At 36.7% G+C, this 26696-nt stretch overlaps 1 protein-coding gene and 1 pseudogene across 2 annotated transcripts in view; one reads left to right on the top strand and one right to left on the bottom strand.

Moving 5' to 3' along the window:
• SCFD1 (sec1 family domain containing 1) overlaps positions 1–26696 on the top strand; it is a 104304-nt gene that overhangs the window by 42669 nt on the left and 34939 nt on the right. For both annotated transcript variants that reach the window (XM_050797843.1, XM_050797844.1), the window contains 5 exons: positions 3833–3972; positions 6839–6929; positions 7499–7572; positions 8566–8647; positions 22777–22873. In XM_050797843.1, the coding sequence (XP_050653800.1) occupies positions 3833–3972; positions 6839–6929; positions 7499–7572; positions 8566–8647; positions 22777–22873 (484 nt within the window). The remainder of the gene's footprint in view (positions 1–3832; positions 3973–6838; positions 6930–7498; positions 7573–8565; positions 8648–22776; positions 22874–26696) is intronic.
• Positions 16680–17256, bottom strand: LOC126958995 (ubiquitin-conjugating enzyme E2 C-like; annotated as a pseudogene).

Below are 26696 nucleotides of genomic sequence, written 5' to 3'. Positions count from 1 at the left end.
CGTGATGCATGCACAACCTTCAGTAGCCATTTCGATCAAGTGGAAGAAAGAGTATCAGTGATTAAAGATCAAATGAATGAAATGAAGCGAGAAGAGAAGTTTAGAGAAAAAAGTAAAAAGAAACAAAGAAAGCCTCCAAGAAATATGGGACGATGTGAAAAGACCAAATCTATGTTTGATTGGTGTACCTGAAAGTGATGGGGAGAATGGGAACCAAGTTGGAAAACACTCTTCAGGATATTATCCAGGAGAACTTCCCTAACCTAGCAAGGCAGGCCAACATTCAAATTCAGGAAATACAGAGAACACCACAAAGATACTCCTCGAGAAGAGCAACCCCAAGACACATAATTGTCAGATTCACCAAGGTTGAAATGAAGGAAAAAATCTTAAGGGCAGCCAGAGAGAAAGGTCAGGTTACCCACAAAGGGAAGCCCATCAGACTAACAGTGGATCTCTCAGCAGAAACTCTACAAGCCAGAAGAGAGTGGGGGCCAATATTCAACATTCTTAAAGAACAGAATTTTCAACTCAGTATTTCATATCCAGCCAAACTAAGCTTTGTAAGTGAAGGAGAAATAAAATCCTTTACAGACAAGCAAATGCTGAGAGATTTTGTCATTACCAGACCTGCCTTACAAGAGCTCCTGAAGGAAGCACTAAACATGGAAAGGAACCACTGGTAACAGCCACTGCAAAAGCATGCCAAATTGTAAAGACCATTGATGCTAGGAAGAAACTGCATCAACTAACGGGCAAAATAGCCAGCTAACATCATAATGACAGGATCAAATTCATGCATAACAATATTAACCTTAAAATGTAAATGGGCTAAATGCCCCGATTAAAATACACAGACTGGCAAACTGGATAAAGAGTCAAGACCCATCAGTGTGCTGTATTCAGGAGACCCATCTCATGTGCAGAGACACACATAGGCTCAAAATAAAGGGATGGAGGAAGATCTACCAAGCAAATCGAAAGCAGAAAAAAAAAAAAGCAGGGGTTGCAATCCTAGTATCTGATAAAACAGACTTTAAACCAACAAAGATCAAAAGAGACAAGGCCATTACATAATGCTAAAGGAATCAATTCATCAAGAAGAGCTATCCTGAATATATATGACCCAATACAGGGGCACCCAGATAAATAAAGCAACTCCTTAGAGACTTACAAAGAGACTTAGACTCCCATACAATAATAATGGGAGACTTTAACACCCCACTGTCAACATTGGACAGATCAACGAGACAGAAAGTTAACAAGGATATCCAGGAATTGAACTCAGCTCTGCCCTAAGTGGACCTAACAGACATCTACAGAACTCTCCACCACAAAGCAACAGAATATACATTCTTCAATAGTTCAATAAACTGTTCAGAGGTTTTAGCATGAAGGGCTGTTGAATTTTGTCGAAGGTCTTTTCTGCGTCTGTTGAGGAAATGCACTCACTGGTTATCAGAGAAATGCAAATCAAAACCACAATGAGATACCATCTCACACCAGTTAGAATGGTGATCATTAAAAAGTCAGGAAACAACAAATGCTGGAGAGGATGTGGAGAAATAGGAAGGCTTTTACACTGTTGGTGGGAGTGGAAACTAGTTCAACCATTGTGGAAGACAGTGTGGCAATCCCTCAAGGATCTAGAACTAGAAATACCATTTGACCCAGCAATCCCATTACTGGGTATGTACCCAAAGGATTATAAATCATGCTGCTATAAAGACACATGCACACGTATGTTTATTGGGACACTATTCACAATAGCAAAGACTTGGAACCAATCCAGATGTCCATCAATGATAGACTGGATTAAGAAAATGTGGCACATATACAGCATGGAATACTGTGCAGCCATAAAAAAGGATGAGTTCATGTCCTTTGTAGTGACATGGATGAAGCTGGAAACCATCATTCTGAGCAAACTATCACAAGGACAGAAAACCAAACACCGCATGTTTTCAATCATAGCTGGGAATTGAACAGTGAGAACACTTGGACACAGGGTGGGGAACATCACACACCGGGGCCTGTCGGGGGATGGGGGGCTCGGTGGAGGGATAGCTTTAGGAGAAATACCTAATGTAAATGATGAGTTAATGGATGCGGCAAACCAACACGGCCCATGTATACATATGTCACAAACCTGCACACTGTGCACATGTACCCTAGAACTTAAAGTATAATTAAGAAAAAAAGGATAGCTATGCTTTTTGTGATTTTTCTTTTTGATGGACTCCACATACAAGTAAAAGAAGGCTGCCTCATTGCTTCTGTAACTTACTAGATAGAAAATAGACATGTTAGGCCAGACACAGTGGCTCACGCCTGTAAGCCCAGCACTTTGGGAGGCCAAGGCGGGCAGATCCCAAGGTCAAGAGATCGAGACCATCCTGGCCAACATGGTGAAACCCTGTCTCTACTAAAAATACAAAAAGTAGCTGGGCGTGGTGGCGTGTGCCTGTGGTCCCAACTACTCGAGAGGCTGAGGCAGGAGACTTGCTTGAACCAGGAGGCGGAGGTTGCAGTGAGCCGAGATCACACCACTGCTCTCCAGTCTGGCGACAGAGTGAGACTCCATCTCAAAAAAAAAAAAAAAAAAAAAAAAAAAGAAAATAGACATGTTACTCCACCATGACAATTGGACATCTGTAATTTTTCAAATCCTGTTTTTTATGTCAAAAAGAAAAATGGCAAGGAAATAAACTGTTATAAAACATTTATTTCAGAAAGTTACAAGGTTTATGTTAAGGACCTAGAGTCAGTATTGATAACCTTGTTTTATCTAAAGGAGATTGAATTGCATTCAGTATATTTTATTTGCTAAGACCTAGAATAGTCATTAATTTAAAATATATACAGATACCTTAGAACTAAGATAATTATATTTCAGTCATGCTGGATAATTTCTGCGTACTGTATCTTCCTTCTTAATCATTTACTTGTTGATAACCATGTTTTATTTCTCACTATTCTTTAGTTGGCATTGAACCATAAAATGCTGCTATTTGTGAGGGAACCCATAGATGTAATGCAAGAAGTTGGGGGAAAGATAAAAAAGATACTTACTTTTATTTTACTTTTATATACAAAAAACTAATGGTTTTTTGTGGGTTTGGTTTGGTTGGGTTTGGGGTTTTGGGGTTTTTTTTGTATTTTACAGAAAGGGTACAAAAGCCATGAATAAAATTAGTCCTAGGCAAGAAAGTTTAGCAACTACTGGCCTGACTTAAAGTTTATGTGAAAGAGGTGCATCACTTCTTATTATAGCATCTATTGTAATTTTTAAAATTGCAATTCATCACTCAAGTGACACATCAGAATATTGACTAAGAGTTTAAAAATATTTACGATAACGTTTGTTACTGGAAATGACCAAGCATCAGGAGGCCTGGTTACATAAGTTGATTTAGCCAAACATTGGACTACTATGTAGTTATGATAAAAGTGAAGTAGACCTATGTATACAGATACAGAAAGAGCTGTAAAATGCATTATTAAATGAAAAAAGATATATGTACACTGTAATCCCATTTTAAAAAAGATTAAGAGGATATACATGTGCTATTATATGCATCAGTATTTTTCTAGAAGGATACACAAGCATATTAACATGTTTTTCTGTTTCTTGTTTGAAATTTTAATCATATACATCTAATACTTTCATTAAAATACACAAAATTACATTTGTATGTAACAAAAGATTGGGAGGAGGTCTTTTAAATTTCAGATCTGTATTTTGTCTTTGGAAACATTAGAAAGGGCAACAAGATTCTATTTTGATGAGACTTAGAAAACAGTTATTTAACATAAGATTACTTTTTCCTAGGATTTCCATTTAAACAGGGTTAATTTGGAAGAATCTTCAGGAGTGGAAAACTCTCCAGCTGGTGCTAGACCAAAGAGAAAAAACAAGAAGTCTTATGATTTAACTCCGGTTGATAAATTTTGGCAAAAACATAAAGGAAGGTAAGCAAAATATCAATAAGTAAAAGATCCATTTTTTTAAAGAGAAATTAAGGTGTCATCCACCTTAATGAATTTGAGAAAAAATTCAAAAGGGTCCTGTAGGTTCATTCACCCAATGAGTGGAAGCTATAATTATAATGTCCGTAGACATTTGTCTTTATTTCTCCATTTCTCACTGATTCCTAGGTTGTTTTTTGTTAATTATTGTTTTATAGGGACCACTTCTCCTTTCAATGAGATCATCCCATGTGATTTTGAAGCTATTACAGATAGTCTTTTTCAGTTTTGTTGCTGTCTCCACTGGCACCATTTCTGCCTTTCACTGAAATTGGTTTTTGTGATTTTGGGGATGATTTTTTTCCTTTTTGTTCCATGTTGCCCTCTTGTAAAACTTGTTTTAGATACTTGTGGAGAGAGTATCTAAGCCTGAAGCCTAGAAATGTATTCAAAGTACATTAGAAACAATGAGTGATAAAACTGCATTAATTTGCTGTGTGGTTTACTGTGGGCAGATATACATATCCCATGTGATGCTATGCCCCCTTAAAGTTTAGGGTACTTCATAGGCTCAGTTACTGCTGTAAAAGTTATCTAGTGATCATTATGGCTAGAGCAATCACTCTAAACAAACAAAAATATTATTCCTCAGATAAAAAGAATACTGTTCATCAACAATTATGAAAATACGATTTTTAAAAAATATTTCAAAATGTGTGTGTGTCCTTGATACAGCTGTTCTTTTTGGCCTTATATTTATTGTTTAAAGAGAAGTAGAATATAGACTTGGTTCAACATGCTGGGTTTTCAATGTGTTTTATCTTTTTTTTACTTACAACTTTTTTTAAAGCTGGAAAATCAAATCGCCATAACAAAGATTTGACTTTCTCTGCGGAGAAAAGTCCCTATCTTTCTCTTTCTCACTATGGAAGTTTTAGGTACTATTTTAATTAATTTTAATTATTTTAAATAATACTCTTCCCTTTGGGATTCCATAATCTACATTTCCCTCCAGAATGGTGAAGGACAAGAAATTACTTTTATTAGAGAGGCATTATTTATAGAGAATACAGAATATTTTGAAGTTGGCATTCCCTAATAGAGAAAAGCTTAAGAAAAAAATCTCTTTATTCAAATATGGAAATTTTGAATTTTTTTTTAGAACATATGTTTAAGAACAATCTAAGAGGTCAGTTGAATAGTAAGAATTTTAACCTCATATTCATTAAGTAGGAGTAGTTCTGTTCTTTTGCTCTGCATCTTACTACAGTAGTAACATGGACACAAAGACACTTGGAGATAGCATAAACAAGTGACGTAAACCTCTCTGAGCTTCACTTTCCTCATGAGTAAAATAGGGAGATAATAATTCTACCTATTACCCTATTTCAGAAGGTTTTTAAGAAGATTGAGATAATGAATTTAAAGGAGTAATTTGCCCAAGTCATCCAGCTTTCGTTAGTAAAGCCAAGGATGAAACCCGGGTCTTGCAGACCATAAAGCACCCGGTCTTAACCATGAATGGTTAAGTTATGATAGTTACCTCAACAGATTCATCAGGACTAAATGAGGTTGCAGTGAGCCGAGATCATGACATTGCACTCCAGCCTGGGCTATAAGAGTGAAACTCCGTCTTAAAAAAAAAAAAGAGAAAAGATAAATTCTTAGCATGGTGTTTGATGTACAGTAAAATTGCTCAATAAATGTGAGCAATTATTCTCTATTAACTCTGAGACCTAAAGATATCAGAGATTTTGAGTATTATCCAGTTAAACTCGCACATTTTACAGATAAAGCTAGGGCCCTGAGAGGGTGAGAGCTTGCCTATAAAGGAAGTGTCCATTATAATTGGATGGAACAAGGGTTTCTGACTCCCCAGTGCAATGCTGAGGCCTCAGTGCTATTTTGCCAACATAAACTCAGCTGGAACTGGAGTAAATGCCTGTGGTTGTGAGGTGAAATTGAACTATGTTCCTCAGAATCCTTTCTGAACTCCTGTTTCTGCTAGTCTCCGTTGGATAAAATGTGCTCATTATTAGTGAGGTATTTTCAGATGTCAGAGCTGAGGAAGAGGGGAAAGGTTCTTGTTCCATTGTTAATGAGACATGACCTCTTCTTTCTTAAAGGAGAAAAGGCTTCTGGCCTCCCCCTAGGCTGTAGATGAAAAATATTCATTTTAAGAAACATTTCATGATCAACATGTATTCACCTACAGTTTGTCAAGATTAGTACAGTGTTTTCTACATGAGCTGCTCATGATTGCAGATCACTTCTGCCTAAAGTCTGTGTAAGTTACTGCTAAACCACAGTGTCCTAGAAGAAGACATCAGGTATTAGGCCACCGAAGCTGTGGCCCAAATGCTATTTTCACCAGTAGTGTTCTGGGAGATTATGAGTTCTGACTTACAAGAATTTTTTCACAGTTACTTGCAGGTGATATTTTTAAATGGTATCTTTGTAGTTGTATGGACCCTTTGACATTATGTATTAATTTGGGTAGGAATATTTAATGGATATTTGATATACCATGACTTGTCTTCCATTGATTTTCAGTCATGTAAATATTTTACCTTTTCTTTTAAAAACATATAGGTGAAGAGAATGTATGATGATGTTAATGAAAAATAGAAATGAAATTTAAATTTTAGATGTAAAGTATTATATGCATTTTAAAGAAATAGTATTTATAGATATCAGAAAGATATGTAGTTGTATTTATGCTGAATGTTTTCTGCCTTTGTTATATATAACATTCAAATCCAAATAAGTATATTTAAAATAGTAAATCTTCATTGTGTGTATTTTAGAATTCACACAAAAATCCGTCTTTTAATGTCATACTCATAGTTCTTGTGGAATACTGTTTTAGTCCATTCCCAGAAGTTGCAGAATCAGTTCAGCAAGAACTAGAATCTTACAGAGCACAGGAAGATGAGGTCAAACGACTTAAAAGCATTATGGTAAGAATCTGTTTGCTTTCTAAGAATTGTAGGAAAGAGGAGGGTTATCTGTCTAAAGAGATTTGGGTTTTTTCCTTATAAAAATTCAAGGCCATTTAATGCTTTTATAACAAAAATATTTTCAACTTGCATAAGTGATCAAAAAGAAATCTAAATATTGAGAAGAGAAGAAAATTAAATATTAATATAAATATGATTTGAAAAAATATATAATGTAGCTTCATTTTAGAGATATATATTCCAGTGCTGCTCATTCTACCATACTTCAATGTAACTTCAGATTTCAGCTCTATTATTTATTGCTATGTGACCTGTGGCATGTCTCTGGGCCTCTCTCCTTATCCAAAAAATGCCAGCTGATCACTTAGTCATCTAACCATTAGACTGGCCATTACTAGAACTTTTATGTAACTGTCATAAATATGTATGCTTGCACCTCAGAGGAGGAGAATTGCTATTCTAGGTGACTTTAAAATCTTACTGTATATCAATAATCTTAGGAATGTGTTGATTTTTATGGTTGGGCCTGGGATTTTTGAGTAGCTATTGGGACCTTTTTTCTTTACAAGGGACTAGAAGGTGAAGATGAAGGAGCCATAAGTATGCTTTCTGACAATACTGCTAAGCTAACATCAGCTGTTAGGTAAGTGAACAATATATCCTCTTTGAAGTCTTTCTGTTGATAGGATTTTATTTATTTATTTTATTTAACTAAAATATTGTTAATGTTTTTACCTAGTAGGAAACTGTAGGCAATAGCAAATATAACTTTGAATTTAAAGAACTAAGTTATATTTAACTAAATGTTTAAGCTGATTTTAGTTCCCACTTAGATATAGGAGATCATTCATTCTTTCACCAGTTAGAACTGTGTAATAGGGGTAATTTTATAAGGAAAATACTATTAATGATAAAGTAGGCCAAGTGATTATTAATTTTATTATCGATACTCTTTTCTTCACTAAAAGTTAAGCAGTGTTTTTCTGTACTTTGAATGCCATTAAGGAGGGAGGAGGCTGGGTGCGGTGGCTCATGCCTGTAATCCCAGTACTTTGGGAGGCCAAGGCAGGCAGATCACAAGATCAAGAGATTAAGACCATCCTGGCCAGCATGGTGAAACTCCATCTCTACTAAAAAAAATTTGAAAATTAGCCGGGAATGGTGGCGCATGCCTGTAGTCCCACCTACTCAGGAGGCTAAAGCGAGAGAATCACTTGAACCCAGGAGGCAGAGGTTGCAGTGACTCGAGATCGTGCCATTGCACTCCAGCCCAGGCGACAGATAGAGACTCTGTCTCAAAAAAAAGAAGGAGGGAGGAAATGTGTTTTAGAAATACAGATAAAACATATTTCCATTAATTTGATTTTGTTTATACCGCCAAAATTTGGAATCAGAAAGTAAAATGGTAGAAATAATATTTGGGAGCCAGATTTTTAAAAATAAGAAGCATTTCACTTGTATTAATAAATACTGTAGGTATTCAAGCCTAGAGATTAAATTAGTTGATAGTTTAACTTGTCATCTTGTCACTGTTTCAATGTTCTGCGTTTCCACAGAGTAAACACCAGACATGGGATAAAGTCTGCATCATTTTAGAAAATTTATTGGTTAATATTTAATTTTTTGATACTTGCAGTTCTTTGCCAGAACTCCTTGAGAAAAAAAGACTTATTGATCTCCATACAAATGTTGCCACTGCTGTTTTAGAACATATAAAGGTAAATTTAACTTTTTCTCCCCGCAATATGACTTGGGTTTACATAGGGTTTTATGCTTTGTAAGATGCTTTTATATTCATTATCTTACTGAGCCCCCACTGTAACATGAAGTATAATTATGGAAGACAGCAGTATTGTAGTTTTTTTTTTTTTTTTTTTTTTTTTTTTTTTGCAAATAAGGAAACCTAGGAATCTAGAAAGATAAGTGATTTCCAAGGTCACATGTTTAGTAAATAGAAGTGGGAATCTATGATATTTTCAATATATTGCACTGCCTCAATATCACTGCTGTACGTACTGCTGTATTAATAGTAGACTTGTGTCTCGGCATCAGTAATACAGATTTGGAAATCTCTTACCAGAGTTCTATCTAAAATATCCGTTAATAACATCACTTTTATTTATGTGACTTTGTTCTGAACCTTTTAAATTTAGATAGCATCAAAGCTTAGTTAGCATCAAAGCTTCTTACTGTGTATCATTGAATTGTGATTTTGAAACAAATATGTTGGGAGTTCTATATATTGTTTTAGTTCTTTTTCTCACTACCATGTTATGACTACCCCATTTTCAGCTTAATCAGTCCTCCAGTATTCTGCTGTTACTTATTCTCCACACTTGGAGCTGAATTTCCATGGCAAATTGACCATATGCTAAAACTTGGCTAATATTGACCCCTACTTTCCATTTTATATGATGCATTTGAAACTGCTTAAAAAGCTGAATGTAATTGCTGGCTGTCAGAGATGTTGATAACACCTGGGATTTATTGAGAAGGGACTTAAAGGCATTATTTAAATAATTTTAAAAGCCATAAAAGCATTAGAAAGGCATTAACATAGATAATGGGCATCCTGCAGCATGCAGTTTAAACCTGCATGATTTCTATTATGCCAACAACCTAATTTTTTTCTTTGTTTCACATCTTGGTACTTGATATTTTTCAGGTTCATACAGAAATAGAAGCATAACTGCAGTCTGTAGGTGATTCTGCTGATGTTTTCACTTCTCTATGTAGCGTCTCTGTGAAATGGCAAAAGAGTGTTCACATCTGTTTACCTAAGGTCATTGTCTCTTGTGGAGGTGATACAGATACAGATATAGATATATAGATATATCATCAGGTGAAATACAACAGAGAGCTATATTGAGAATTTCCTTCAGATCGGAGACTAGAGCTTACAGTTTGAGAAAATTTTGGTTAATTTACTTATCCAATCATGTTTATTGAATGGCTCTATGTATATTGTACTAGGCCCTGAAGATACTGTAGTAAACAAGACAGACAAGTTCTCTGTTCTCTTGGAGCTTATATTGTAGTGACAGTAAATGGAGTAAGCAAATTAGAAAACAAGATAACTTCAGGCATTTCAGTGATATGAGAACAACAAAACCTGGGTAGGGTGATGTGAGGCAATGGGATGTGAGAATGGCTGAGAGGTCTACTCTGGAGTAAGTGGTGAGCGAAATCACCTTTGATGAGGTGATGTTTGAGTTGAGACAGGAATCACAGGAAGGAGCCAATTAGTGAAGATCTCAGGGCCAACCATGCCAGGCAGAGGGAATAAGAAGTGCAAAGGCCCTACAACAAACAAATTTGGTGTGTTTGAGAACGTAGAAGACAAATGTGCTTTATTGAGGAGGGAAAGAGTGGTGGGTAGGATATGGGATCAAAAAAAAGTAGAAATGTAAGTATGATAACTCATTAGAGGTTAATGACATGATCTGATTTATGTTTTAAAATAAAGAAGACTGTGGAGGATAAGGGACGATGAGTTCTGGAAATAAAAGTGGAACTGTAAGAAAACTATTATAGATGTCTAGGTGAAAAATGATTTATAAGACATAATTTACTTGTGAAATTTTTTATGATGCTTATTTATAATTTTACACTAATGATTTTAGATGACTTTTTCAGATCAGTTTTTGCTACCAGAGGCCATCTGTCTGAGATAGTTTAATATGCTGCCGTGCCTGACCTAAACAATTCTACTTGAAGACTGCTTGGTCTTATAAAAGAAAGTGTTTCCTTTAGGGTTGCTGGTTCTCTGGCAGAGCATCTTATGCCGAGAAACTAATTTGTCATTCAAGATATTGAGTGCTTTTATGTAAAAGATAGATTTTATTTATTTATTTATTTTCGACAGGATCTCTCCCTGTCACCCAGGCTAGAATACGGTGGCACGATCATAGCTCACTGCAGCCTTAACCTCCTGGGCTCAAGGATCCTCCTGCCTTGCCTCCCTAGTAACTAAGACTATTGGTGCATTCCACCACACCCAGCCAGAAAAATAGATATTATTGAATCATATCTTGCTAAAGATCCTTTTTTTTTTTTTTTTTTTTTTTTTTTTTTTTTTTTGAGACGAAGTCTCGCTCTATCGCCCAAACTGGAGTGTAGTGACCGGATCTCAGCTCACTGCAAGCTCCGCCTCCTGGGTTCACGCCATTCTCCTGCCTCAGCCTCCCGAGTAGCTGGGACTACAGGCACCTGCCACCTCGCCCAGCTAGTTTTTTTTTTTTTGTATTTTTTAGTGGAGATGGGGTTTCACCGGGTTAACCAGGATGGTCTCGATCTCCTGACCTTGTGATCCGCCCGTCTCAGCCTCCCAAAGTGCTGGGATTACAGGCTTGAGCCACCGCGCCCTGTCAAGATCCTTTTCATCACAAGATCTGATTTAAACAAAGTGTGCTATTGAGGGCATTCGCTTTACAGAGGGAAAATATTGTCATCTGTGGAACACACTACTCCTAGTTGGGTCATTCTAAGAAGTCCAATTAAAAATCAGAAGTTTGCCGGGCACGGTGGCTCATGCCTGTAATCCCAGCACTTTGGGAGGCCGAGGCGGGTGGATCACAAGGTCAGGAGATCGAGACCATCCTGGCTAACCCCCATGTTGACATGGTAACTCTGTCACCATGCTGGAGTGCAGTGGCGCGCTCTCAGCTCACTGCAACCTCCAACTCCTGAGATCAAGCAATTCTTCTGCCTCAGCCTCCTGAGTAGCTGGGACTACAGGCATGCGCCACCACGCCCAGCTAATTTTTGTATTTTTAGTTGAGACAGGATTTCACCATGTTGGGCAGGATGGGCTCCATCTCTTGACCCCGTGATCCGCCCGCCTCAGCCCCACAAAGTGCTAGGATTATGGGTGTGAGCCACTGCGCCCGGCTGTAAATATTTTTTATTAGCTAGAAGATTGTGTCATGCAGAGGTCTCATCATTTCTCTTCGTATTTGACTGTATTAGTTTTACATATTTCTTCTTTTGTTAAGAGTATAGCGGCCTCTTACATTTCCTTCAATCGTTTTCTAAGGAAGAAATTAATCTTTTTAGAAGTCCTGGCAGTTACCCTGCAATTGATGTTTGGGTGGAAAATTAGAGCACACCAGTTTGTCATAACTTTAAGAAACATTTTCACTTTATTGATATTCTGAGGATTTTAGTGATTTGGGTAATTTGGGTCTGATAAAGAGTAAATTGTTGAATACTCATTTGTTTTGAGTAATCTGTATTTTTAAACCCTTTCTTTAGTTGTTTTTTCATCCTTAATAGAAATGCAACTTTCCCACTTGCTGGTGGTTAAAGAATGGCTTCTGGGATTACTTACATAATTTGTAGACAGCCTATTTTAATTATTCTTAGCTCACCTATGTAGCTAACCTGAATAAAGTACTCTTTAGCTCCAGATACCTAAAGAAAAGTAACCTACTTGTAAGGCATAGTTGATGAGATGAGAGAGGAAATGGTATCATGTGTTCTTTCCCCCAGTGTTCCCACCTTACAGGAAGAGCACCCACATCTAAATGCTCCAACCAACTGGATATAGCTGGTAAAGAATAAGGTATCAATAAACTTTGTGAGGCAAGGCTTAATTGTTACTGGATCCTCATTTTTGTTTTACTGGTTCTTATAGACAGTCTTATAGGGACTGAATTAGATCTAAGACATCATCTGATTAGGTGATGTCTGTACTCTAAAGAAGGCTTAACCCTTGTTGGCAATGCTAGCTTTTCACTAGTGTTCCTTCTGAGGACTGATTTTTTATTTTTATTTTTTGGTTCAACTGCCTTATATTTTTATGGGGAAGATAAGCTTTCAAAATAAAGTAGAAACTCTCTTAACTGATCTCTACTTAGTCAACACACCAAATTAACTGTTGCCCTCTGTAAACCATAGTGTCCAGTAGCCACATTATTAACATGTTGATAACTCATAACAATTTCCTTATTATCCTGTGCCTTTTTCTGCTCTCATGATTGGATTTTTTTTTTTTTTTTTTTTTTTGCTTACTAATGAGTTATTTGTGTTTTAATGCATTTGTGTCAATTGTATGAGTATGAAAAGAAGATTGTTTCTATAAAACTAAGTTGCATATCTTAGACTCAGTGAACATGAGTCTTTAAATATTGTTTGAATTAGGTGTAGGTAAAAAACCTTCACCATGAAAGATTGGAAAACCTCAGAAAATACTATAGTGTACTGAAATTATTTTGCAATGTCTCTGAAATTTTTTATTCCACTCCAAAAGAAGCAAACCTGGAAATCATAGGTGATTTCCAATAGGTGCGCTTTATGCAAGAAAGAAAAAAAAATGTCAGTCAGTGAATCTCTATACTCAAAGAGGAAATCTTGGACATAGATCAGTGATTGACAGACTGTATATTTTGGGTCTTAAAACATACAGCATAGATCCTGTTTTATTCTTCACATAAACTGACTTTTTTTTTTTTTTTTTTAACATTAACTGACTTTGATTCACTGATCACTATTGCTCCTGATCACATTAGAGGTCTTTTACTATACTAGAAGTCAGAACATTTCTCTGGCTGGATTTTGTGCTGATTTGTTTAAAATGATCTCTTGTCCAGTGTACATATCAAGTGAAAGTTCTTTTTACCTTGGTGTCTTCAAGACAGAGGAAAAATATATTCTGTATCAGAAAGGTCACAGTGGATGAGCTATCACTTGTCTTTTATCTCTTCCCATCTCAAAATAAGATTAATTACTATGAGAATCTGAAGTGTTTTGTTTTTTATTGCAAGTATGACAAAAGATAGCTCTCCAGTGAGTGGAATATCCTTCAACTCCTTACTGTGAATTTCTGGAACTACTTCTACATCTCAAAAAAAAAAAAAAAAAGGAGTATGAAATCAACTTTCTCTTGCTCTTGGCTCTCACTTCCCTAATACCTGCTTTTGTGAGGATGAAGCATTGTCATTTAGCAAGACCCAGTTTAATAGATTCATAAAGATTAAATTCAGAGGAATAAAGACATCTCAAAACTCAATAATGAGAAAGCAAACTACCTGTATAAGCCAAGGTTCCCCAGAGAAACAGAACTAATCCTTGGCTGAAAATACGAACATAAGATGTGGGGTGTTTTTTTTTCTTTTAAAAGGAGAATAAACTTTTTTTTTTTTCACTGTTATGTTAGATATTTAACATAATAGGTATATTCCCACATTATACAGAGGAATTGAATCTCAAAAATACTGAATACTTGGCTTAAGACCATCTACTAAAGCCTGAATTTTAACTTGGGTTTTTAAGTCCCATGTTCTCTCTACCATGCTGTAGTTCCGTAAAACATACCTACTAAAATTCAATGAGAATTGCTTGCTCTTTTGTAATCCCTTTGGAGTAACCATAGGATTAAGAATAATTTAAACTGAAAAAATAACAACCAAGCAAGGTGTGATGGCATGCACCTGTAATCCCAGCCACTCAGGCTGAGGTGGAAGGATCACTTGAGCCCAGGAGTTCAAGTCCAGTTGACCAACATGGCAAGACCCCCATCTCATAAAAGATAAAAATAACAAAAAATAGAGAGTAGTAGGGAACCTCTATAGTCTGTGATTTTTCTCTGTTGATTTCCCTCTGTTGATTTCCTGTTTTTAATTTCACTGGTTCTGCTCTAATTTTTATTACTCATTTTCTTCTGCCTATTTTGGATTTAACTTGCTGTTCTTTTTCTAAGTATATATTTTAAGAGTTCAACATTCAGCTGGGCGCGGTGGCTTACGCCTGTAATCCCAGCACTTTGGGAGGCCAAGGCAGGCAGATCACTTCAGGCCAGGAGTTCGAGACCAGCCTGGCCGACATGGCAAAACTGCATCTCTACTAAAAATACAAAACTTAGCCGAATGTGGTGGCACATGCCTGTAGTCACTCAGGAGGCTGAGGCATGAGAATTACTTGAACCCAGGAGGCAGAGGTTGCAGTGAGCTGAGATGGTGCCACTGCACTCCAGCCTGAATGACAGAGTGAGACTCTGTCTCAAAAAAAAAAAAAAAAAGCGCTCAACATACTGGTTGAATAAATTAAAACGAAATGATTTCTGAGAGCCATAGAAAACAAGACAACACTTTACAAATGTCACAGAAATATCATAAAGCAGTTTTCACTATTTCATGATAATAAGGTCACTTCTGTTTATATTTTTTATACTTGCCATTATAAAGATCACTTTGTGTACATTTTAAATTTTTTATTATATAGATCATTTTAGTCTGAATTTAAATATTTTTAGCACAAGTCAATACATAGGATAAACTTACAGATTAAATATTGTGTTCATATTCTAAAATAGATTTAAGGCAGCTCCCTCAAATAGCACATAGAATGAAAACAATCCAATAAAAGCTCAAAAATAATTCAGTAAAAGCTCAATAGTTATAATGTTAATTCTCAAATTTGGCTTTGAATTTTCTCACAGCCAAGATAAAAAAGAGAGAGATGATTAAGATTTAAAAAAAAAAAAAAAACCTTCTGTCAGAAAGATTTTCTGTTTTTTATTCTAAGCAAACCATTTCTTAGCATCACATTATGAAAGACATTGCTCAGATTGGGCATTATCTAGAATAAATTAAGTGATGTGATGATGTAGTATTCAATATCAGTTACCCTTATAGATTTCATGTGACTGTTTCATATAGCAGCTTTCATGAAAGCCAGGGATATAATATTAAATACAATTCAATGAGAGCAGTTCTATGAGTTACTGACGTAGCAAAGTCTAAGTTTATTGCCCTCTAATGGTTCCTCTGTATACGTCCTGTTGTTAAACTAAGAATAGAATTTTTAGTATCTGGAGTGGAAAGATTGCATATTCTTTGAATAATCTGTAATATCATTTTTTCATTTTGACTTTTGATAGGAGTGAGATAACAAGTTGAGGTTTTTACATTCTGATTTAGGCCTGGAATGCTAGAAATTCGATGCTCTTGGTTGAGAGAAAAAATGCATATATTTGGAAATGAGATAACCAACTAGTAAGATTGATAATCTGTTGTGGAAATTGAAGATATAACCAGGTTTCTCACTTTGATAGTATACTGTCCTATCTGTGCACAGAAGAGAGGTAGAAGTAAAAAGAGGAATTTTATTCAAGATTCCTAAGTCACTATGGCACATGAGCTAAGTTCATTGTAGCTTGGGAACCCAACAAGTAAATATTTTCAGCCACTTGTATCATAGAACACCTTTAAATAAATTTTATGGACCATCTTGGTTTTTTGTAACGTAATTTTTCACATTGACAAACCCATGCATATAGTGGCAAGCCCACCAGTATGAATTGCAGCAAAATGCACACCTGAATAACTGAAAATAAATTAAAAACGGCTATTTTGTTATATTATACAAAGCAACAGATGGTTATAATACAGCATTACTGGTGCTACCCACCTGGATATCCAAATACAGCCCTGAAAGATGGCAGAAATGAAACATGTGAAGAAGTAAGAAAAAAACAGGAATGGCTAGAATATAAACAGTCTTCTACTTAGGTGTAGGTTATATCCTGAAAGTCTGGTTCTAGGTTCATTGTAGCTTGGGATATACTTTTTTTAATGACCAAAATGTATTTATTTAATATACATCACAAGGACTCAGCTGAGGCTTAATTTAAAAGACAAAAACAAAAATAATACCACAGCTGGTGATACAGAGTCTATACAGAAATCACAAAAAAAGACCATCTAAGGAAAAGTTAAAAAGACAACACAAGGACAGGCTGGGCAGCCTGGGTCAGGGCTCCTGACTGGTGACCTGCTTTGAGTAGGTTTCTTGCAGATACTTCTTAAAAGCTGTGGAGTTTTTCCAGAATTTGGCAGCATGCGTGTTTAAGGGGCTATCAATGTTGGGTTCTCCTAGTAGGCTGGAGATGGAGAGTGTTCTAGATGGAGAGCAGAATGGTCCTGATGTCATACAGGGCAGACCACTTATCCTTCAGGATGTCCAGGCATATGCATATGTTACCCTGGGTGTCCACACTGGGGTAGTAGCAGGGCGTGAGGAACTTCACTGTGGAAGCATTGTAAGGGTAGCCACTGGGGAACTCTAGCGAGTGCTTATACCTCAGGTCTTCATAGACTGTGCCAGCTGCTCCATGGATGGCTACCCATGTGAAAAGGTGGTCTGCTTCAGGGAAGGCAGAAATGCCTTTGTCACCACACATCATGAGTCATGAGTTCCTGCTGTTTTGCCCATGGGACCCTGCGTGGCACCCCAGCTTGGCTCGGCTCCTTTATAGGAGGCTGCGATGCTAGTGGTGGCTGGTTCGCAATTTGGGGAGGCCATCCAGGCGATGCTGGCAGAGAGACAGGAATTCGGAGAGCTCACGACTGCAACTGTGGGGGTACACTTTCCTATAGATATTACGTGGTAGGTAGGTTTCTGTCTCACAAACCCTATCTAATTCGTAATCTGGAATATTCCTAATGTAGCATTGCAACAGAGAAAGGTTTATCATTCCCTCTACCTCCTGAGAAGTAGGGAGAAAGGAGGTATAACTCCTTATTCCCTTCTGTCTTTCTTTTCACTGCTGAATGGTAATTGGGGATAGAATTGGGGTCTGAAGAACAGGGAAGGCCAAGAAGGATCACTCTAGACTTGGTCATCAACCCAGTCATTAGACTGAGGTAAGAAATGAGAATTATCCACGTATGTTTATTGCGGCACTATTCACAATAGCAAAGACTTGGAATCAGCCCAGATGTCCATCAGTGACAGACTGGATTAAGAAAATGTGGCACATATACACCATGGAATACTATGCAGCCATAAAAAAGGATGAGTTCATGTCCTTTGTAGGGACATGGATGCAGCTGGAAACCATCATTCTCAGCAAACTATCGCAAGAACAGAAAACCAAACACCGCGTGTTCTCACTTACAGGTGGGAATTGAACAATGAGATCACTTGGACACGGGAAGGGGAGCATCACACACCGGGTCCTATTATGGGGAGGGGGGAGGGGGGAGTGATAGCATTGGGAGTTATACCTGATGTAAATGACGAGTTGATGGGTGCTGATGAGTTGGTGGGTACAGCATACCAACATGGCACAAGTATACATATGTAACAAACCTGCACGTTGTGCACATGTACCGTAGAACTTAAAGTATAATTAAAAAAAAAAAAATTATGTCATCTACAAAGACAAAAAAAAAAAAAATGGGAATTATCGCTAGCGGTGAATAGAGTTCTAGAACAGTAGTGTCTGTAGCTAGACTGGGGAGAGAAATAGTAAACAGAAGGAAAAATCCCTGCAATTAATTATATGAAGGAAAAGGGAATTTGTTTTGTATCCTTTCTTGGTCATCTGGCAAATGTCCCAGGTTATGGATTTTCAAAAAGCAAACCATGTGTACTACCTGTACTTCTCAGATAAGAGTTTTTTAGAGACAAGTCTCACTATGTTGCCCAGGCTTCTGTTGAATTCCTGTGCTCAAGTGATCCTCCTGCCTCAGCTTCCTGAATAGCTGGGATTACAGGTGCATGCCACGGTGTCCAGCTTTAGCGTCAGATAAGTTTTAAGATTATTCCTTTTTGGTGAGAAGGGACAAGCTAGTTTTAGAAAGGGCTCCCTTCCTTTGTTCTTTCCAAACCCTGTGGGCCGTGGCCAGTCAAATGTCTAACACAATCTGTATATGTGTGTATGTGTGCACAGCATGTTAATGTTCATTTGATATAATATAAATTGAGGCAGTGTACTGAAAAAATGAATGTAAAATCAGTCTGATTGTTTACCTAATGACCAAAATTTGGAGAAAAGCACTAGAATTTATTTTAATGAGATTCCTCCCATAGAATGTCCTTGTAAAAGGATTTTTGAGAAATGCATGGCTCTCAGAGTTTATATTCATTATATATAATCTGTATTCCATGCTTTTGATTGTCTAGAATGTTCCCCTTTTACTCACTTATTCTTAATATTTATTGAAGCTACCAAAGAATCTCAGTTTATCTTGACCTTGTTATTTTGTTTTATATTTTTAATTTGTTCATTTTTTATGTCACTCTTATTACCCAAACTGTACTCTTTTGAGCCCATGTTATATAAGAAGAATTAATCTTTGGAATTACAGAATTTGTTTCTCTTAGTGTTTTTCCTCATTTCAAGAATTTGAGAAAAGGCCCATAGAAGGAAGCAATAAGTTGTTCTTGAGGGTAGTGTAATTTTCCCTATTATCTATGGTATACATTAGAGTATGACCTGGATTTGAATCTCAACTCTGTACTACTTCTACTCTGGTAATCTTGAAGAAATACATGTTTATGTCTGTTTCTTCATCTTTAAGTGAGATTAATAATTCCTAGCTCATAGTTTTATTTGGAGAATTAAATGAGATCATGTAAGTTAGTAATTTTTGAACCCTGTTCTCTGGTACCCTAGAGCTGTATGGAGACATTTAATGGATCACTTGTATCTATTTTGTGTTTAGGGTTCTGCAGAAGATTTGGTGTGAGAAAGAGGGTCCTGAGGCTCTCTTTTTAAAAACACTTGAAAGCCGTAGTTGTAAGTAAAGTGCCTTACACATGGTAGGTGCCGAAGAGATACTAGTTCTCTTATGCAGGTTAGAAAATCTGTATAGCACGTCACTCCGTTTCCTCTTAGATGGTGCTCCCTCATAATCAGTATATTAAAGGGCTGTTACTTTTAACAGCTTTATTGAGATGTAACTTACATACTTTGCAATTCATCAATTTAAAACATATCATTCAATAGGTTTTAGAATATTTACAGAGTGGTTGCAACCACAATCTAATTTTAAAGCATTTTTGTCATCTCAAAAAGAAACCCCCTACCTAGTGGCAATCACATTAAGTTGTTTTTGGACCCTATTTCCATTGTTCGTTAGAAGTTGATGTTATAAGTAAGTTACTACATCTCAAAAGGAGCAAAGTGAACCAATTGCCTGTACTTAACATAAGTCAGTGAGCCATGTTCTTTTTACTGATTTATATAGTTACAGAAATTAGATTCTGCTATGGCATTTAGCATATTTAGATTATTTATTTATTTATTTATTTAGAGACAGGGTCTCACTGTGTTTCCCAGGCTAGTCTCAAACTCCCAAGGCTCAAGCGATCCTCTCACCTCAGCCTCCCACGTACCTGGGACTACAGGCATGTGCCATCACACCTTAGCATACTGAGTTTTATATATTTAGTCACAAAAGACTAGATTATTTATGTTTTCCACTTCCAGAAGTTCATTCATCTACTTTCATGACTTTTAAAAATGATTGCTTGGTCTGTGTACGTCCTGTTCTTGGTTTCGAAATTCAACAAATGCAAGTGCTTGTTATAAGCCAGGTGCTGTGTTAGACTCCTAGGGTTAAACAGTTAATTAGATATGCTCTAAGGAGTTTACAGTTTTAGACACATAAGTAAAGGACAGTAATATACTGTGATCTTTGTTATTATGATGAGGTGTGTAAAGTGCTGTTGATACACAGATAAAGGAGTAATGAGTTATTTTGGCCAAGGAGGACACTGGGAGAGGGTCAGAAAGGGGAGAGAGCAGGGATTGAAGGAAGAGTTGCAGAAAAGCTACAGAGAAGGTAGATCTTGCATGAATAGAATTCACTGAGTAGATGGTAGAAGAGCAATATATTCTGCAAAAGCTAAGAGAATAACTTGAGCCTAAGACTAGAGAATTAAAAGCGAACACAGTATTTAATGAAAAGTTAAAAGTTTAATGAAATAACTATTTGATGTGACTAGAGGAAACGGAATTTAGTGAGTAGTGATAAAATAGAAAAGGTTAGCTGGATCAGAGGGCCTGAAAGTTGGTTTAACATCTTATTTTAGCACCTTTCCCCTTCCATTCCTGACTTCACTCTGCAGATAACAGCTTTTCCCAAGCTAATATTCACATTATAGTTTCTAGTATCATTGTTGTTCCCCAAAGTTTTCTTTTTCTTCTTTCACTGCTTTGTATCCCATATCCTTTCTCTCATGTAAAGTATTAAATACTCATCTTGTCCTTTCTATTCCCACAGCTACTACTGTGGTCTTTTTCCTAGAATCTCTTATATTTCTTTTGTTCGTTTTTAATATTATTGGTGGGACTTTCTCATTTCTAGGACTTTACTTTTTCTCTGTTTTAGTATTCAAAGTAACTTTATAGAGTAGCTAAAATAGTTCCTATATCAGAGAGTCTGAAGAATATGAAGGGCTGGAGATTTCATAGATAAGAGCTCACTGATAGGGAATCCTCTACATGCTGATGTAGAATATATTGTTCAGTGAAAGAAAAGGGCGGAAAAGTACAGTATCATACTTCTTGTGTCAGGAAGGAGACAGATATTAGAATACAGACCCTTTGCTTATATTTGCACAAAGAAACTCTAAAAACCTAGAAGAAATAATAATAATAATAAATACCTATAGAAGCAGGTAGAAATGGGGTGGAAGAGGACAGGGATGAAAAATAAGACTTCTCAGTATATGTCTTTTTATGTTGTATTCATTTTTGAACTGTCTGGATATTTAATCTATTAAATTTTGGCCTTGCGTGCCACTCCAAGGGAGTGGGAGTGAGAGGACTCTGATTTCTTCTTGCTCCATATATGAAATTCACTCCTTAGTCTACTATTGAGATGTTTCTACCTTGTTGTGCCTTGGCATGATCTGTTTAACTGAAATGAACTATATCTGTGTCCCTAAGTCACTTTCAGACTTCAACTCAGAATGTATCACTTCCTCCTCAATTGGCTATTTATTTCATTCTGCCTTTTAGCATAATGTATTTATGTTGTATATTTGTATATTGGTTCTATGTTGGTATTACTATAAATCCTAATTTATTTCATGAATGGTTTCTACTCCCACTTTGTTTACACCTTTAATTATAAAAATTGATTTTTATAATTTCATGAATGGTTTCTACTCCCACTTGATTATTAACACCCTCAATAATATCTGATTTATCTGAAGCATAACTTAAGAGATATTTGATCATTTTTATTTGCTTTTGAGGATCTTAATATGTTAACTTTTTTTGGATAATTTTAATCAACAAAATTTTCAATTAGGAAAGGTCTCACACAGCCAAGTTTTACTAGTTTCCATTATCTTAAACTTCAAGATATTAAACAGGAAAACTAATAAGGAAAGTTTTAATTTTTTTAAAAAAAACAAAAAGGACAATAATTTAGTTAAGGTAACTTTCCATTCAGTTAATGTGAATGTGTGTGGATTTGCACACTAAAGTAGTAAACATAACTTGACCACCTGACATGAATTTTGCATGGAGTACAATATGATTTGTATGCCAGTAACCAATACAATAAGTAAGAATTGTGTTTTTATCTTTGCTAATATATGTATGGTATGCAGAATTACTGCTGAATTTATCCATCAAATATGGTAAACAAAATAATCTATTTTTTTCCTATATTAAATATATATTCAAAAGTATTCAAAAGTAAGGCACTTTAAATTCTGTTAAGAAATGAAGGCCGGGCACAGTAGCTCACACCTATAATCCCAACATTTAGGGAGGCCGAGACAGGCAGATTGCTTGAGCTCAGGAGTTCAAGACCAGCCTGCACAACATGGCAAAACCCCATCTCTATAAAAAATACAGAAAAATTAGCCAGGTGTGGTGGCACATACCTGTGGTCCCAGCTACTCGGGAGACTGAGGTGTGAAGATCACATGAGCCTGGGAAGTTGAGATTGCACCACTGTACTTCAGCCTGGTACTTCTGAACTGTACTTTTGACCTGTCTCAAAGAACATGTCTTAAAATTGATCATAGAAAATAGAAACTTGTAAGTAGACCAGCATGTATTTTAATGACTTAATATATTCTCATATTTATTTTGAAACAGGCAAGAAAATTGGATGTATATTTTGAATATGAAGAAAAAATAATGAGCAAAACTACTCTGGATAAATCTCTTCTAGATATAATATCAGACCCTGATGGTAGGTACCAAAAATTTGAGGCTAATGTAAGTTTCATATCTGATGAAACCAGCATTTTCAATTGAGTAAACTGAATAGAATTGTTGTTTTTCTGACAATCAATGCTAATATCAAGATAATTAAATGAGCTATTTTCTGGGAAAATTTTACAACTTAGCAGTTCCTATAGTGGAAAAATGATTTGCATTTCATTTCATTGAACTTTTATTTGATAGTATTTAAGCACTTTTTATATTCATTTGTTTAAGGCTATTCATATGTAAAGCTTAATTTCTACTGGTCCCAGGAAGATTTGAAGGTATAACATTCAAAGCAGGTGTCTCTAAGTGATTCGCTTCCTAATTACTTTGGTCTACCCTCAGTTTCCTGAAAAGATGAATCTAAAACTAAATTCTGTTTTACATGTTTAGGGAATTTACTTTTAAAGAAACTCTATGGCCAATCACTTTAAATATTTGTATGTTAGATTTTCTTAAAATATAACTATTTGTACTTAGAAAATATGATCTATGGAGGCCAATATGTTAAGTGAAATAAGCCAGGCACAGAAAGACAAATATCACATGTTCTCACTCATTTGGAAGCTTAAAAAGTAGATCTTATGATGATAGAGTTACCAGAGGCCAGGAAAGGGAGAGAGGTGGAGGCATGAAGGGAACAAAAAAATATAAAACTTTTTTTTTACCACTGAACTGTGCACTTAAAAATGGTAAAGACTGGCCAGGCACAGTGGCTCATGCCTGTAATCCCAGTACTTTGGGAGCTTGAGGCAGGAGGATCGCTTGAGCCCAGAAGTTTGAGACCAGCCTAGGCAATAAAGCAAGACCCCGTATACACACAAAAAAATGAAAAAAGTTAGCCAGGCAGGACGGCATGCCTCTGTAGTCCCAGCTACTTGGGAGGCTGAGGATCCCTTGAGCCTAGGAGTACAATGTTGCAGTAAGCAGTGATCGCACAACTATACTCCAGCCTGGGTGGCAGAGCAAGACCTTGTCTCAAAAAAAAAAACCACAGGCAAAAATAGTCAAAAACATTTTAATGTAATCCAATTGTGGCTTTTAATTATAAAGATTGTGGGATCTACATAGCGTCTTAGCCTCTGAAATTCCCTAAACTTTAGAGACCTATAGATCATTTCAGAATAGTTTTGAATTCAAATCTCCGCTTTTTCCAAAACAAATGGAAAGCCTAGGACCCATTTTGCATATAAGCTATTTAAGCTGCATAATGATGGTTTTTGAGTTGTCGTTTTGGTATGAAATTTAGACTGTAATCCAAATTAGAAAATAATTTAAAAGTGCAGACTATTTTATGATTAAAGATTCTATTTATACAAACATCTGAGAAGCCATAAGTATTGCTCACACTTTTAGAAAGCTAGATTTGTGGTGAGAACATAGCATTTTAAAGGTATATGCATTTTACAGTGAAATTCAAAAAGTTATATGAAGTCCATCATTTCTGAGCTATTCCTTGTTATTTACAGTAACTTTCAAGTAAAGTTGAAACAAAAAAGCATGTTGACAGAAAGGCAATCAGTCCTGCTTTTTCCTTTCCCCTTTCTCAAACGATTTATCCCTAAAGATACTAAGTAGGATAGAGCAAGGTAGGCATTCATGCAAAGTAGCAGTCTAGTGCCACTTTGGTCCAGAATAAGATGTTGGAACCTGAGCAAGATGGCTAAGGGCATCCACTCATGGGATAAAGGGAGTATTAGTAATCTGGCATTAGATGTCAAAGTTCAGTAAAGGAAAGCAGAGTGTCCACATGTGGGAGTAGTCTAGTAAGGTGTGTGAGAACCCTAACAGATTGAGGAGGGTGACCCCCACGCAGGAACAAACCAGCTTGGGCCTAGGTGAGTTGAGAAGTATGTCTAGGTATGTGGATGGGTCCACTGCAGGAAATCAGAGCTCAAGTGAAGTAAGAAGGGCATCCATGCAGCAAGGGGATGGAAACAGAGATGGGATATTTGTTATACACAGGGGACTGGCTAGATAAATATATTGGATAATATAAAGAAAGCCCAATTTCCCATTGTCAGAGAGGGAATTTATAAATATATAAAGGGAAAAAATTAGAATGAACCCTGTAGTGTTGAATTGAAATTAGAGGTGTTGGTGTGTGTGGTTTTCACTATATATCTGTTCAGATACAGAAATAAATATAGATTGTATGTGGGAGCGGGGGTGGTGTGTACACTCATGTATTCCCTAGCTCTGCTAACTGAAAGGGCCTGCAGTACCCAACTAGTAAAGATGCTGGCTTATAAATACGGTTTCCACTAGGACTCCTTGGAGAGGTGGCTGATTCCAGAGGTGGGGCAGGGAGCAAAAGTACAAAATGAGTCTGGAACATTTTTGTTGTATCAGAAGGCAGGGATGGTACTCCAAAAATAATAGAACTTGTCAAAAGAACACAGAAGTCAACTTGAAGATGACAATTTGAGCATCAAAATAAATAATAACAGATTATAACCCACTGATAAAAGAGGATGCCAAGAGTCCATGTGGACATAATAAATGAATAAATTGAAATTTCATAGGATATTTATGCAGTTTCAGAATACCTCCCCACAAAATACTTATTAGCCGTAAGGGAGAAAAAGTAACCGTGCAGTGGAGAAGCCTGATAAATATCTTATTAGGTAACCACAGTGAACATCGTCAGTAAAGAGACATAAAATAGTGGGAAAGTACTAAGCAGATTGTGGAGAGGAAGGAGCTCAGGAAAGACTGAGAGGTAAAGGTCTAGTAGGATTCAGTGCAAAGAACACAGCATCACTGTTGTGATATTCTTGCCTTGGTATAACCTAAATCTAATCATGAAGAAATATTAGACAAAATTTAATTGTGTGATATTCTAGGAAGAAACCAGCCTATAGTCTTAAAAAGTAACCAAGGCCATGCAAGTCAAGGAAAAATGGAGGAACTGTTTCATACAGAAGAAGACTAAAGAGGCATGACAACTGTATGTGGCACGTGATTCTGAAATTGATCCTTTTTCCATAAAATATACTGTAGACGTAATTGGTAAAACTTGAAATAGGATCTGAGGATTAAATGGTAATGAATGTATCATGTAGTATATCACATCAATGTAATGTGTCAGTGTTAATATCACATTTTGCTAATTGTTTTACTGAGGCTGTGTTAGAGAATGTCTTTGACATTTGGGGGTGATGGGACAGCAGGTCAGCATCTTACTCTCAGAATTTCAGGGAGAACAAAAGCTCTCCAAACTGTACTTAAAACTTTTCTCTAAAATACACCAGATTACTCAGTAAGGGAATTCTGACTTTAAAGTAGCAGTCAAAGGAGAGAGGTACGTGTGACAAGAGGTTCCAGGCTGTAGCTATAGGCTTTAGAATAATCATAGTTGTAAAGGACACATGCTAACATTTTCAGTTTGGTTTCCCTGTGGTTATGTCATTATAACCATCAGTATGCTCCGCAGCCCTTACCATCAGCAGCCCTTACCATCAGATTGGTCTTTAAAACCTTAGCAGAGGCCGGGCGCGGTGGCTCAAGCCTGTAATCCCAGCACTTTGGGAGGCCGAGACGGGCGGATCACGAGGTCAGGAGATCGAGACCATCCTGGCTAACACGGTGAAACCCCGTCTTACTAAAAAAAATACAAAAAACTAGCCGGGCGCGGTGGCGGGCGCCTGTAGTCCCAGCTCCCGGGAGAATGGCGTGCTACTGAGATCCGCCACTGCACTCCAGCTGGAGGCGGGAGAATGGCGTGAACCCGGGAGGCGGAGCTTGCAGTGAGCTGAGATCCGGCCACTGCACTCCAGCCTGGGCGGCAGAGCGAGACTTCTCAA

The sequence above is a fragment of the Macaca thibetana genome, chromosome 7 (assembly GCF_024542745.1).
Source record: "Macaca thibetana thibetana isolate TM-01 chromosome 7, ASM2454274v1, whole genome shotgun sequence".
NCBI lineage: Eukaryota > Metazoa > Chordata > Mammalia > Primates > Cercopithecidae > Macaca > Macaca thibetana.
The sequence above is the reverse complement of the archived record's forward strand: the minus strand, read 5'-3'. Positions and strand labels throughout refer to the sequence as shown.